This window comes from Aulonocara sp. 'chitande type north' Nkhata Bay, linkage group LG3, assembly GCF_057382095.1.
Source record: "Aulonocara sp. 'chitande type north' Nkhata Bay isolate Kocher_YH1m ecotype deep benthic linkage group LG3, A_spYH_male_GT1.1, whole genome shotgun sequence".
In the NCBI taxonomy this organism is placed as follows: Eukaryota; Metazoa; Chordata; class Actinopteri; order Cichliformes; family Cichlidae; genus Aulonocara; species Aulonocara sp. 'chitande type north' Nkhata Bay.
In genome coordinates this window covers 2,732,075-2,746,623 of record NC_141346.1, presented here as the reverse complement: position 1 = coordinate 2,746,623, position 14,549 = coordinate 2,732,075, and the positions used below count along the sequence as shown (strand labels likewise).

Below are 14,549 nucleotides of genomic sequence, written 5' to 3'. Positions count from 1 at the left end.
AGGGGGAGGGGCTCGCTGGATTAAGGATTAGATATCCTCCTTTCTCTGATTTGGCTGTTTTCTCTCCATCTGTCAGCCTGACCCAGTATCCCAGCATGCACTGTGTGTGACGTCATACCCCACAGAGAGACAGCAAACACAGAGGGACCACACAAACATCAGTCTGTAAGGCTTTATTAATTTATTAGACTCTACTCTTCATCATCAGCATCAGCATCTGGACGGCTAATACAAACAGTCCCAGGTGCGACCGTTAGGCCACGCCCACACCGTCAGGTGAGGTCAGTAAGGCACATTCTGGGTTACTGTGTTACAGGATGCGTGTGTGTGTGTGTGTGTGTGTGTGTGTGTGTGAGTGATCAGGGGTCACAGTGGGTCCAGCCTGACCCATGGTGAGGGCGGAGCCCGCTGATCCTGAGCTACAGTTCAAATTGATGAAGCAACTCCTTCCTCAGCAGCCACACTGAAACACATCATCGGGACACCTTGGACGATTACTTTGCAGCACAAATCACAACAGTCGCCTCCGAGTGCTTCACACGGTGGGACAGTGGGGAGGAAAAACTCCCTTTAAACAGGAAGTAACCTCCTCGGGGTGGGAGGGGCTCTCAAAGAAGGAGTTTCAAACCATCAGCTCTGACTCGTCCATCGGTTTCTGACAACACCTCTGCTGCCTGGAGCTGAGCTGCTGACTCCACCCATCATCCTCACTGTCCTCCACACCTACACACAGACACACACACACACACACACAGACACACACACACACACACAGACACACACACTCGCACACAGACACACTCGCACACACAGACACACACACACACACACACACACACACACACACACACACAGACACACACACTCGCACACAGACACACACACACACACAGACAGACACACGCACACACAGACACACACTCGCACACAGACACACTCGCACACACAGACACACACACACACACAGACACACACACTCGCACACAGACACACTCGCACACACAGACACACACACACACACAGACACACACTCGCACACAGACACACTCGCACACACAGACACACACACACACACAGACACACACACTCGCACACAGACACACACACACACACAGACAGACACACGCACACACAGACACACACTCGCACACAGACACACTCGCACACACAGACACACTCGCACACACAGACACACGCACACACAGACACACACTTGCACACAGACACACTCGCACACACAGACACACACACACACACACACACACACAGACAGACACACTCGCACACACAGACACACACACTCGCACACAGACACACTCGCACACACACACACACACACACAGACACACACACACACACACAGACACACACACTCGCACACAGACACACTCGCACACACACACACACACACACAGACACACACACACACACACAGACACACACACTCGCACACAGACACACTCGCACACACAGACACACACACACACAGACAGACACACTCGCACACACAGACACACACACTCGCACACAGACACACTCGCACACACAGACACACTCGCACACACAGACACACACACACACACAGACACACACACTTGCACACAGACACACACACTCGCACACAGACACACTCGCACACACAGACACACACACACACACAGACACACACACTCGCACACAGACACACACACACAGACACACTCGCACACAGACACACACACACACACAGACACACACACTCGCACACAGACACACACACACACACAGACAGACACACGCACACACAGACACACACTCGCACACAGACACACTCGCACACACAGACACACTCGCACACACAGACACACGCACACACAGACACACACTCGCACACAGACACACTCGCACACACAGACACACTCACTCACACACACACAGACACACACACGCACACAGACACACACTCGCACACACACTCGCACACAGACACACACAGACACACTCACTCACACACACACAGACACACACTCGCACACAGAGCACAGCCTCACATTTTTGGAGATATTTCGTTACATCTTTTCACAGGACACACTGTCAATCTGACACAATGTAAAGTAAGCAGCTTGTACAACAGTGCACATTTGGTGTCACCTCTAAATAACTCCACCCACAGCCATTAGTGACTGAATCCCTGGGAAACAAAAGAGAGTACAGCCATAGGTGAAGATGTCCAAACTGAGCCCGATTAGCCATTTTCCCTCCCTGGTGTCACGTGACTCGCCAACACTCTGAAACTGAGCTGCAGCACGGTGGTCGAGACCATCCAGCAGTTTAACAGGACATGGTCGACAAAAGAAGCTGAGTGCACGTGCTCAGTGTCATATCCAGAGGTTGTCTTTGAAAACAGGTATGAGTGCTGCCAGCATTGCTGCAGAGGCGTGGAGGGTCAGCCTGTCAGTGCTCAGACCAACCATGTCTCCAAACCCTACTGAGCATCTGTGGGGCATCCTCAAATGGAACGTGGAGGAGTGCAAGGTCTAACATCCACCAGCTCCATGATGTCATCGGAGTGGGAGAGGATTCAGCGGCACTCTGTGGAGCTCCAGTGAACTCCATGACCAACAGAGGTGAGGCAGTGTTGGAAAATAATGGTGGCCAAACATAATACTTTTGGCCACGGTTTGGACATTTTCACCTCGGGTCTTCTCTCTTTTGTTACCTACAACGTTGTCCCATGAAAGGAGCTAACACAACATTTACAGAAATGTCAGGGTGTGCTCACTTTTGTCAGATGCTGTAAGTACTTGCACACACACACACACACACAGAAACACACACCTTTCATCAGTACACAGTACCACAAATACTGCAGTTCAACAGTACTACAGGTACATGAAGGAGGACGAGCAGGAGGGCACAGCGAGTGTCTCTGAAGCATCAGCTGATCAGAAAACGCAGGAGCCGGAACGCCGTCCTGTTAACCCTGACATGACGGCACGTGTGAGTGTGTTAGTGTGTGTGTGTGTTAGTGTGTGTGTTATTGAGTGTGCATGCTGTGGGTCAGCGCCCTCAGCGTGTGGTTCTCTCTCTCCAGTTGCCGGTTCCTCTCCTGCAGCTCTCTGATTTGTTCTCTCAGAAGCTCCACCTCCTCCCTCACCGCCAGCATCAGGTGACTCTTCACCAGGTCCTACACACACACACACGTGATGTGCATAAATAAACTAGCCAATCATAAAGCCCGTCCTACAGAGGGAGCATTGTGTGATTAACAGCATCATCAGCATAGAGGAGACCTCCTGCTCATATGTCCTCACTGAGAGACGTTTGTAACCACAGAACGGTGTCACATTTATGGTCGTCAGCAGCAGGGACAGATCTGAACAGCTCTACATGCATACTTGGAATGTATGCATTCAACCTCAGATTGAGGACAAACTGAGCCAGGACCGACCTGACGGAGGACCACCATCAGAGTTGGCTCAGAAACCTTTACAGCTGTTGTTTAACCACTGCTGACTGTCTCTCAGTCAGGACCCTCTCACACAACAGATCCTTAACCTCAGGAGTCAGGTTATCCTCGTTTAAATCAAGGTGAAATCAAATAACTACAGAACTGAAATATCTACACAGGAACAGAGTCACAGACAAACTCTCTCTCACTGCAAAGAGTAAATATACAACTAGAAAAACAACAGACGACTTGATGTCTTCATGACAGAATCTACCAGCAACAGATACAAAGGTTTATAGATCGACGCCTGATAGACGACTAGAAACGTAGAAACAGGACTCACCATGGCCTGCTCAATTTTGTTGTCGATGGCGATCAAACTGGTACTGGAACTACTGCAAGACACAGAGAGACAGACAGGTGAGAGACAGGCAGGTGAGACAGACAGGTGAGACAGACAGGTGAGAAACAGGCAGGTGAGAGACAGGCAGGCGAGAGACAGGCAGGTGAGAGACAGACAGGCAGGTGAGACAGGCAGGTGAGAGAAAGGCAGGTGAGACAGGCAGGTGAGACATACAGGTGAGAGACAGGAAGGTGAGAGACAGACAGGTGAGACATACAGGTGACAGACAGGCAGGTGAGAGACAGGCAGGTGAGACAGGCAGGTGAGACATACAGGTGAGAGACAGGAAGGTGAGACATACAGGTGAGAGACAGGAAGGTGAGAGACAGACAGGTGAGACATACAGGTGACAGACAGGCAGGTGAGAGACAGGCAGGTGAGAGACAGGCAGGTGAGACATACAGGTGAGAGACAGGCAGGTGAGACAGACAGGTGAGACAGACAGGTGAGACATACAGGTGACAGACAGGCAGGTGAGAAACAGGCAGGTGAGAGACAGGCAGGCGAGAGACAGGCAGGTGAGACACAGGCAGGTGAGACAGACAGGTGAAACATACAGGTGAGAGACATGCAGGTGAGACAGACAGGTGAGACAGACAGGCAGGTGAGAGACAGGCAGGTGAGAGACAGGCAGGTGAGACAGGCAGGTGAGAGACAGGCATGTGAGACAGACAGGTGAGACAGACAGGCAGGTGAGACAGACAGGTGAGACAGACAGGCAGGTGAGACAGACAGGTGATAAACAGGCAAGTGAGACAGACAGGTGAGAGACAGGCAGGTGAGACAGACACGTGAGAGAGAGACAGACAGACAGTTGAGAGACTGACAGGTGAGAGACAGGCAGGTGAGGCAGACAGGTGAGAGACAGGCAGGTGATAGACAGGCAAGTGAGAGACAGGCAGGTGAGAGACAGGCAGGTGAGACAGACACGTGAGAGAGAGACAGACAGACAGTTGAGAGACTGACAGGTGAGAGACAGGCATGTGAGACAGACAGGTGAGACAGACAGGCAGGTGAGACAGACAGGTGATAAACAGGCAAGTGAGACAGGCAGGTGAGAGACAGGCAGGTGAGAGAAAGGCAGGTGAGACAGACAGGTGAGAGACACACAGGTGAGAGACAGGCAGGTGAGACACACAGGTGAGAGGCAGACAGGTGAGAAAGACAGGCAGGTGAGATAGACAGGTGATAGACAGGCAAGTGAGACAGACAGGTGAAAGACAGGCAGGTGAGAGACAGGCATGTGAGACAGACAGGCAGGTGAGAGACGGGCCTGTGAGACAGACAGGTGAGAGACAGGCAGGTGAAGCAGACAGGTGACAGACAGGCAGGTGACAGACAGGCAAATGAGAGACAGGCAGGTGAGAGACAGACAGGCAGGTGAGACAGGCAGGTGAGAGAAAGGCAGGTGAGACAGACAGGTGAGAGACACACAGGTGAGAGACAGGCAGGTGAGACACACAGGTGAGAGGCAGACAGCTGAGAAAGACAGGCAGGTGAGATAGACAGGTGATAGACAGGCAGGTGAGAGAGACACGTGAGAGAGAGACAGGTGAGAGAGAGGCATGTGAGACAGACAGGCAGGTGAGAGACAGGCCTGTGAGACAGACAGGTGAGAGACAGGCAGGTGAGGCAGGCAAGTGAGAGACAGGCAGGTGAGAGACAGACAGGTGAGAAAGACAGGTGAGAGACAGACAGGTGAGAAAGACAGGTGAGAGACAGGCAGGTGAGAGACTGACAGGTGAGAGACAGGCAGGTGAAAGACAGACAGGTGAGAGACAGACAGGTGAGAGACAGGCAAGTGAGGCAGACAGGTGAGAGACAGGCAGGTGAGAGACAGACAGGTGAGAGACAGGCAGGTGAGAGACAGACAGGTGAGAAATAGGCAGGTGAGACAGACAGGTGATAGACAGGCAGGTGGGAGACAGGCAGGTGAGAGACAGACAGGTGAGAAAGACAGGTGAGAGACAGACAGGTGAGAAAGACAGGTGAGAGACAGGCAGGTGAGAGACTGACAGGTGAGAGACAGGCAGGTGAAAGACAGACAGGTGAGAGACAGACAGGTGAGAGACAGGCAAGTGAGGCAGACAGGTGAGAGACAGGCAGGTGAGAGACAGACAGGTGAGAGACAGGCAGGTGAGAGACAGACAGGTGAGAAATAGGCAGGTGAGACAGACAGGTGATAGACAGGCAGGTGGGAGACAGGCAGGTGAGAGACAGACAGGTGAGAGACAGGCAGGTGAGAGACAGGCCTGTGAGACAGACAGGTGAGAGACAGGCAGGTGAGAGACAGGCAGGTGAGACAGACAGGTGAGAGACAGGCAGGCAAGACAGACAAGTGAAAGACAGAAAGGTGAGAGACAAGCATGTGAGACAGACAGGTGAGAGACAGACAGGTGATAGACAGGAAGGTGAGACAGACAGGTGATAGACAGAAAGGTGAGAGACAGGCAGGTGAGACAGACAGGTGAGAGACAGACAGGTGATAGACAGGCAAGTGAGACAGACAGGTGACAGACAGGCGAGAGACAGGCAGGTGAGAGACAGGCAGGTGAGACAGACATGTGAGAGACAGACAGGTGATAGACAGGCAAGTGAGACAGACAGGTGAGAGACAGGCAGGTGAGAGACAGGCCTGTGAGACAGACAGGTGAGAGACATACAGGTGAGAGACAGGCAGGTGAGACAGACAGGTGAGAGACAGGCAGCTGAGACAGGCAGGTGAGAAAGGCAGGTGACTCTCTGATAGGTGACTTTGAGACAGGTGAATGACCGTTATCAGCACCTTTATCCACATCTGGACTAGAGATGGCACGATACCACTTTTTTATGTCCGATACCGATACCGATATCATAAATTTGGATATCTGCCGATACCGATATGAATCCGATATAGTGTTTTTTAATCAACAAAACTGTTTTTTAAATATCTTGCTGCATTTTGTATAAGTTCATACTCAAGTTTAAAACAACAACTACACTAAAGCTATTCTGTTATACCTGTATACAAAAAAAATATTTCATAGTTCAGCAATACTGATCAATCTAATAAACTTAAACCTACACCATCCTCCCTATTCTGGTATTTTAAAGAGTACTTAGCGTAAATATTAAGCAACCTAACTAATAGGGTTCCAACTCCCAGCAACAACAAAAATAAATAAATAAAAAATAAGGAACCACCCCTCACGCTCCACCTCATGATGCTTAATCGACGTAATCAACCTTAATTTGATGCAGTGTGAAAAAAAATGCACAGAAATCAATTATTTTTCAAGAAATATTAAATAGATTCAACATCTTTCTTCAACAAAATTGCAGACTGCACAGATGGTACCTTCCCAAAGGAAAAAGTACTATAGCTTACTAGGGTGTATATATTAGACTTAATAGTCACTATATACAGTAATTGACTTCTATTCATTTTACATCAAATTAAAACTTTGGGTGTAAGATTCGGATAATTATTTATTAAAAGCTCGACATTTTAAATGAGAATAAGAAAGAAAAGTATGTCCATCGAAAGCATACTAACGTACTGCATAGGCATATGGTACGCTAGCTGCACAGTGGCTCAGAGGAAAGCACTCCAGGGAGTAATCAACGCTGCCCAAAGGACAATCGGCTGCCCTCTCCTCAAACTGAAAGACCTACACAGTTCCCGCTGCCTCAAAAGAGCCCATAACATCATAAAGGACACCTCACACCCTGGACACTCCATGTTCGAACTGCTGCCTTCAGGTAAACGGTATAGAACAACATACACAAGGACTAACAGACTCAAACACAGTTTCTACCCAATTGCAATATCATGTCTCAATGCTACTAAAAGTAGATGACTTTCATTGCCCCTGTTGTCATTTGTGCCCTTGATGTTGGAATGCTTTCAGACATGTTTTGTTGGATGCGCTAACAAATTGACTGAGTGATTGATTGTTTGAGTGATATATCAACTAGGTCGTATGTTGAGTGTCTGTATGGGGCCTTAGGCCTGGATTGCTTGGGTGTATTTACTGTATGAGAATACTGTATTTTATATGTATTTCTATCTTTTATATCATATCTATTATAGTTTTTAAGTATTTATCTTTCGTGATGTTGCACTGACCGGAGACATCTTTCAATTTCATTGTACTTGTGACAATGACAATAAAGAATATTCATTCATTATTCATTCATTAATGCCCTATCGGCCCCCCTGGCTAAACTTTGCTAGATCCGCCCCTGCACAGTTACCAGCGTCAGCTGCGTAGAAAAAGATCCTGGAGTAGAAAGTAATATTAAATACATTCTAACAACAGCTGATCAAGCTTAAACGTGCTGCTGTTGTTCAGCCGCTGGTTTCCTCTTTCTGGTGCAAAGTGGACCAAAAGCAAACTAGAGACACGGACTCACGACAGAAAAGCCGATCAGCTGATCGTTAAGCAGTTTCATGATTGAAGCAGCAGCCAGAAGAGGCAGTCGCTCCATATATCAGTTGTTAAGCTTAACGCAGGAATGCTTTACAAACATTCAGAGATGGACTTACACACTTGCTTTACTTCTCTCGGGGATAACTTTGTCGGAGATGAAATGCCAGGTTGCTAGCGAAACTCCAAATGCTATCCAGACCACCGACAGGTCCCGCATGCCACAGCCGCTCTATCACGTGATGCATACTGCTCCGACGTGCTAACGTTCTGAGGTGAGTTACAGCGTGTTGCAAGTTTTGTGAGGTGCTTTTGTGATATTTAATGGATCGGATTACATTTTTTATTTTTCTCCGATATCCGATCCAGTAATTTAGGTCAGTATCGGACCGATACTGATACGTAATATCGGATCGGTCCATCTCTAATCTGCACAGATGTTCTTCTCACCTGTTATTACTTTATCTAACCATGAACAAACCCACTGAAATGATAAATCTCCATTACGACGGTGCCCTGGACAGGTACTATCACATATTTATTATTTTGCAGGTGAATCTGAACCCCGCCCGGGTTACCGTGGTTACCTGTTGCAGAACAGCAGCAGAGCCATCATAGTGGCCTCAGAGCCCTGCCCGGTGGGTGAAGCCCTGGCAGGAACTGACCAATGAGGATGCGGGGCAGTGTGACGCAGAGGATTCTGGGGTCGCTGGGATGGCTGTGGTTGATTGGTGGATCGGTGGCGGGCCTCTGTGACAGGCTGAGCTCTGGAGGGAGGGGTCAGGGACCTCTGAGTCACCCGTGGTTTGAGTTCTTGGATCGATGTCCTAGAACTTGGCCAGGACTCCCTGACAGCTGAGCCACGACCTTTGACCTTTGTATGATCCCGTAAGACAACTGGAGGCTCCAGTTGCTTAGCAACAAGCTGCAGAGTCCTGGGAGGAAGGGGCGGAGTCGAAGGGAGACGGCGCTGAGGACGTGTTTGACAGGTCCTCTTCTTCTCACCTACAAACATCTTCAGCTGATGGAGGCCCACTGAAACACCAGCCAATCAGAACTCAGCTACATATTTTACAGTCCAATCACAGCACTCTGAAAAAAAAACCCAGTCCAATCACAGCACAGCACAACAGGAAACATCCAGTGAGAACTTCACCACAGAGCACCAACTAATCACAGCACACCATCAGAGCAAACTCCAATCAGCTTAATGTAATCGTAATACCTCTGACTCCGCCTTCCCAGGTGGCCCCTGATTGGCTGCCTCCTTGTGAGCTCACAGGTGTGTAAATGTCAGCAGCTGTATCCAGATGTTGTCTTCAGACTAAGGTGCGTCCAGACTTCAGATCTTCATGTTCTCTGTCACTCCCACACATCTCTGCTCTCTGATTGGCTGCTGCCTGCCAGCTCCTGCCCACTCACGGTCTCAGCCAATGGCAAGGCAGCAGCAGCATTCTTCTCCCGCCCACTCGCAGACAGAGGCCCATTGATTCAGACGGAGGGACCATGGAAACGACCAACTGCCTGCTCATTACTGGAACTAATCAGTAATCACTCACTGGTATTGATCAGTAATTAATTCCTGATCACTGATATTGATCGCTGACATTTCTGTGGTTGGTTTCCAGGCGTTTTGGTCCATTAGTTGTCTTTAATGTCAGTTTGACTCTCAGGTGTTTTATTGGCTGTTACCTGAAACTGTATGACATCACCGCCCTCTAAGACGCACGCAGTTCAAACAGGGTGGACTTTTATTGTGAAAGTCCGGGTTCATCATTCAATCAATCAACCTGATCAATCACAAACAAACCAAACACTGAAAACTAATCAGCTGACCTCTGAGAAGCATCCTGACTCCTCCCACTGAGCAGTGACATCACAAACACCTGTTAAACACACTCACCTGGCGTCCCCCGGCAGGTCGAACATGGTGCGGTCCAGGCTGAAGCCTGACGGCGTCTGAGCGGGGGTCAGAGGGGGTTGGTACAGTCCAGCAGGGGGGGAGCCAGGCTGAGAGTGAGACAGCCTGAGGACAGACTGACAGGTGAGACACAGGTGTGAGTGACTGTCGTAAAAACAACGAGCAATGTTCTAACATTAAAGATTCATTTTATATAGCAGCGGGTTTCCTCAGTGATGTCATGATGATGTCACATGTTGCTCTGATGTCACTGCTGCACGTACATGTTTTTATTATTCCAATGACCTGATCAACAATCAGCTCGATCAGCTGCAGCTGTGACATCACAAGCAGCTGACGCCCTAGCCCCACCTCTGTTAGCAGCTGCACCGCCCCCTAGTGTGTCAGGGGTGAAACTGCAGAGCAGAACAGGTGCTGCTAACTCAGCTACGTCGCAAACGAGAAGGCGTGCAGCTAACAGCCTCCACCTGTGCAGAGATCACGCCTGAGTCAGGCAGTAGGACACGTGTGTGTGCGTGTATACTTGTCTAAATGTCTTTGTGGGAACCAAATGCTTCACAAAGGAGTAGGGATATGGCTGCTGATTGGTGGGTTTTCTCTTTACATTTGAACATAAAGCCCACTGTGGTTGTGCTTTGGAGTTAAATGAGGTTCTGGTCAGGCCCGGGTTAGTCCAGATTAGGTCTGGGCTAGTCCGGGTTAGTCCAGATTAGGTCGTTTCTGAGGGTTAGGGTAAGAGGCTAGCAAAAATATTATGTCAGATTGATGTCCTCACTAAGGCATTAAAACGAGTGTCTGTGTGTGTGTTTACCCGTCCTGAGGCGTCCACATCCAGCCGCAGAGGAGTTGGGGCGAAGCGTGGGCGGGGTGAAGGTGGTGGAGGGGTGGAGCCTAAGCCCTGCTCGACCACAAGGCGTGACTCCTTGTGGTCGAGCAGCCGGACATTAGCTGGCGTCTGGTGCGTGGGTGAAGGCGGGCCGCTGTGCAGCACGTGCTGAGCCAGCATATGGGTGTTGTCCTGAGAGTGGACTCCACCCCACTCGCTTTCCCGGCCAATCATCTCCAGGGACTCCAAGGAGTGGGCGTGTCTCATGCTGTCCATTACCCGCCTGAACCCCGGGCCTTCCTGCCGCTCTGTGAACTCTGTGCACATCCATCGCCCGCGACGATACGATTCACCCCGGCCTCCGCCGCCGGCTCCGCTCACTAGTCTCACCACCCTGAACCTGGAGGAAGACCCCGCCCCCTGCCCGCCATCGAGGGAGACGTACTTCCTCTTCAGAGAGGGTGTGGTTGGCTGGGAGGAGCTTCCCTGAGGGCTGCAGAGGGGGGACTGCAGAGAGACCTCTGATTGGATGATGGGCAGGACAGCGCTAGGAGACAATTGGTCTGCTGGACTCTGGTTCACCTCTGAAGTCACGCTGGTGATCTGAAAGCCACTCCTCTTTTTACCACCACTCATTCTCACGCACACACTCCACAGGCTCACTGACACACAGCAGAGTACACCAGTTAATGTGGTTTATGGGGACATTTCAGAGACACAAGCTTAAAAAATTAAACACAATTAAGAATAAACATGGATTTTTGATCTACAGAGGAGGAGCTTAGGGGTCAAAGTTCAGCTTTAACCACAGTCCAGTGTGAAGACACCTGACAGGTACGCCTCCTAACATTCACTGCTGTTTATGTCCAAACAGGACACACTGAGCATGTGCACGTGTGTTGATCCGCATCCTGGGGACGTAGCCTCACAATAAACGCAGGTGGTCTATATCAGTGGACTAAGTCGTCAGATGCACAGACCTCTGGTACGTCCACATAAAGCACAAAAACTAACACACACAATACACTCGAAGTCCTCAGAGAAGCATGTACACACCCAGGTCCCCGTAGAGCACAAAAACCAACACAGTGTGTGGAGGCAGAGGTCCGAGTAAAAGCAGTAACGTGTCTCACCCCTCGTGCAGTCTGTCTGTCCAGAAGAGTGCACCGCCCTGCAGATCCCACTCTGCTTCTTCTCTACTTCCTGTTCACTCCACCCTGCTCAGCTGTGTTGCTTCAGACTGTTGCACAACATGACTGTGTGTGTGTGTGTGTGTGTGTGTGTGTGTGTGTGTGTGTGTGTGTTTTTTAGGTTCTGCAGGGTTTAACCCTTCACTCTCCGGGTCAGGTGAGGCACTCGGAGTTCTCAGAGCTGTGCTGTGATTGGCTAGCTGAGTTAAGGTGGACCACGTGATAATGATGATGTTGGTTTCTGAACATGAAGGTGTGTCCACAGACTTTTGGTCACTTTGCTAACTGACCCTCAAAGCCTGAAACACCGCTTCAACAAAACTTTGAGCTTTAATAAAACTGTAATAAAACATAAATTACAGCTTTTGTAAACAAAGTTATTTATTTTTGGTTGTATGTAAGAAACAGTGGGACCAGCTCCCACCTGTTTTGTTTTGATTGCACTTCCTGTGTTTCACTTACATTTTTACTTCATAACATAAAGCCATATTTGTTTTTGCTGAGCAGTCTAATTCTGCTGTTGTGTCGTCAGAATCTGACTGTACTCCAGATGATACTAGTTACTGGAGATCTCAGCATACGAGTATCTCATGGTGCAGACGGTTCTGCAGGGACGATAACTTAAAAAACAGCTTTAATGGTGATGTTCACCCTGCCTGGGATAAAGTTACCGGGGCCCCGACCTGGAGCCAGACCTGCGAGGGTGCCCGAGTGCGAGAGTCTGGGGGTCGGGCCTTAGTCCGTTAGGGCCCGGCCGGGCACAGCCAAAAAAGGTAAAAAGAGGCCCACCGCCCGCAGGAGGCATCGTAGGGGTCGGGTGCAACGTGTGTCAGGCAGCCCTGGTGGGCCGAACCCCGGCTACCAAGACTAGTAACTGGGACGTGGAATGTCACCTCCCTGGTGGGAAGCAGTTAAGTGTGACTGTCGTCTGCACTTATTCGCGGGACAACGGTTCTGAGTACCCAGCTTTCCTTGAGTCCCCGGGTGGGGCGCTGGAGGGTTCCCCACCTGGGGACCCTGTTGTCCTGCTGGGAGACGTCAGCGCTCATATGGACAACGACAGCGAGACCTGGAGGGGTGTGGTTAGGAGGAACGGCCTCCTGGATCTGAACCCGAGCGGTGCTGAGTTGTTGGTCTTCTGTGGAAACCACAGCGTGTCCATAACGAACACCGTGTCCGAACCTAAAGGTGTCCTGTAGCACCAGCGCACCCTGAGCCACAGGTCGATGAAGGTCAACGACGACCTGTGTCAGCAGAGCTGCATGTTCTGGACACGGTGGAGGGAGGAGCTGACGTGTGTCTTTGTGTGTCTGTCAAACGTGTGTTTGTAAAACATGTTTGGATTTAACAAAAGTTACGTAAAGTTTACTTCTCAGTAAACACTCACGGTCACGCGCTGAGCCGAGGCGCGCTCCCGCCGCCGTCACTGGTTCAGATCCGGATAAGCAACCGGTGACGTCACAATCGGTCCATTGTGTTCCGATGGGGTGAAAACTTCAGGGCGCATGCGCGGTAGCACGGCCCGACCGTGGAGCGTGCAGGAAGTTTACGGAGTCAGAAGTTGGGGACTCTTCCTCCTCTTCCTCCTCCTCTCCTCGCGCTGTTTCAGGAGCGAGACTCTTCTGAGGCGCAGCTTCACCTCTTCCTCCTCTTCTTCTGTAAACAAACACCCTGCGCTCCGTCACTGCACGCTCCTCCTCTTCCTCTCCATCCTAACAGCGTGCGCGTCTCTGTACCAGCTCGTGAACGCGCAGCCAGGTCCGGGTCCGATCCGGATCACGTCCGAGCACCGACGTGCGCGTGCACGACAGACTCTGACAGAGTTAGCGCCTGCGCAGTGGGGAGAGAGGAGGGGTCTTTACCGTAAACGTGTTGTCAATAAAGTTTGGTTCAAAGTGCACACACGTGTGTCTTTAAAGGTGAAAGCGAGCGTTACTGAGCAGCCTGCGTGTCGGCACTGACCTCTGACCGGATTCAGCTCAGCTCATAAATATTATAATGAACAATAATATAAATCATACAAGAGTTCAGATCAGCGTGCTGTCGAAGGAACCCTCTGAAGCTCGTGCGTTCAAATTATTTCACTATTCCTCTGCAATCTCAGCCTCACTGTACACATGCATTTAGCCAAAGCTGGCGCTGTGAGCAGATGTCTTTGTGTAGCTGAGGAGGAAACAGACAAAGCAGATTTTCCTGGCCTGGCGTTTTATAGCAGATACCTGCTTGCAGTCGATCAAACAGGAAGGGTGGAGATAATTAGGTAGGACTGCTGGGTCCACAGACGTTACCGTCACGGTTTAACGACTGGGAGCCTGAAGGCCTGCAGCACATAGTTGATTATTGGTACTGAAAGCTGTAGATAAAGAACTC

At 50.2% G+C, this 14,549-nt stretch overlaps 1 protein-coding gene across 3 annotated transcripts; it reads right to left on the bottom strand.

Moving 5' to 3' along the window:
- Positions 1–148: 148 nt before the first annotated feature.
- tsc22d4 (TSC22 domain family member 4) lies at positions 149–13,950 on the bottom strand. Of its 3 annotated transcripts, none has more exons than XM_086267958.1 (5): positions 13,567–13,950; positions 10,975–11,651; positions 10,146–10,279; positions 3,774–3,822; positions 149–3,166 (listed from the first exon to the last, which is right to left on the bottom strand). In XM_086267958.1, the coding sequence occupies exons 2-5, from the start codon at positions 11,623–11,625 to the stop codon at positions 3,017–3,019; spliced, it is 984 nt and encodes a 327-aa protein (XP_086124084.1). In that variant the 5' UTR covers positions 11,626–11,651; positions 13,567–13,950; the 3' UTR covers positions 149–3,016. The 3 variants fall into 3 exon arrangements, with proteins under 3 accessions (XP_086124084.1, XP_086124078.1, XP_086124074.1); XM_086267952.1 differs by lacking the exon at positions 13,567–13,950 and adding an exon at positions 12,123–12,265 and having other exon boundaries at positions 150–3,166; positions 3,774–3,825; XM_086267948.1 differs by having other exon boundaries at positions 152–3,166; positions 3,774–3,825; positions 13,567–13,946.
- Positions 13,951–14,549: the final 599 nt, after the last annotated feature.

Coding starts and splice junctions, on each gene's coding strand:
- tsc22d4 (XM_086267948.1), bottom strand. CDS start 11,625: ATGAGTGGTGGTAAAAAGAGGAGTGGCTTTCAGATCACCAGCGTGACT. Junction 10,280..10,974: donor ATGTGGACGCCTCAGGACGG/GTAAACACACAC, acceptor CTCACCTGTCAG/TCTGTCCTCAGGCTGTCTCA. Junction 3,826..10,145: donor GACCTGCCGGGGGACGCCAG/GTGAGTGTGTTT, acceptor TGTGTCTTGCAG/TAGTTCCAGTACCAGTTTGA.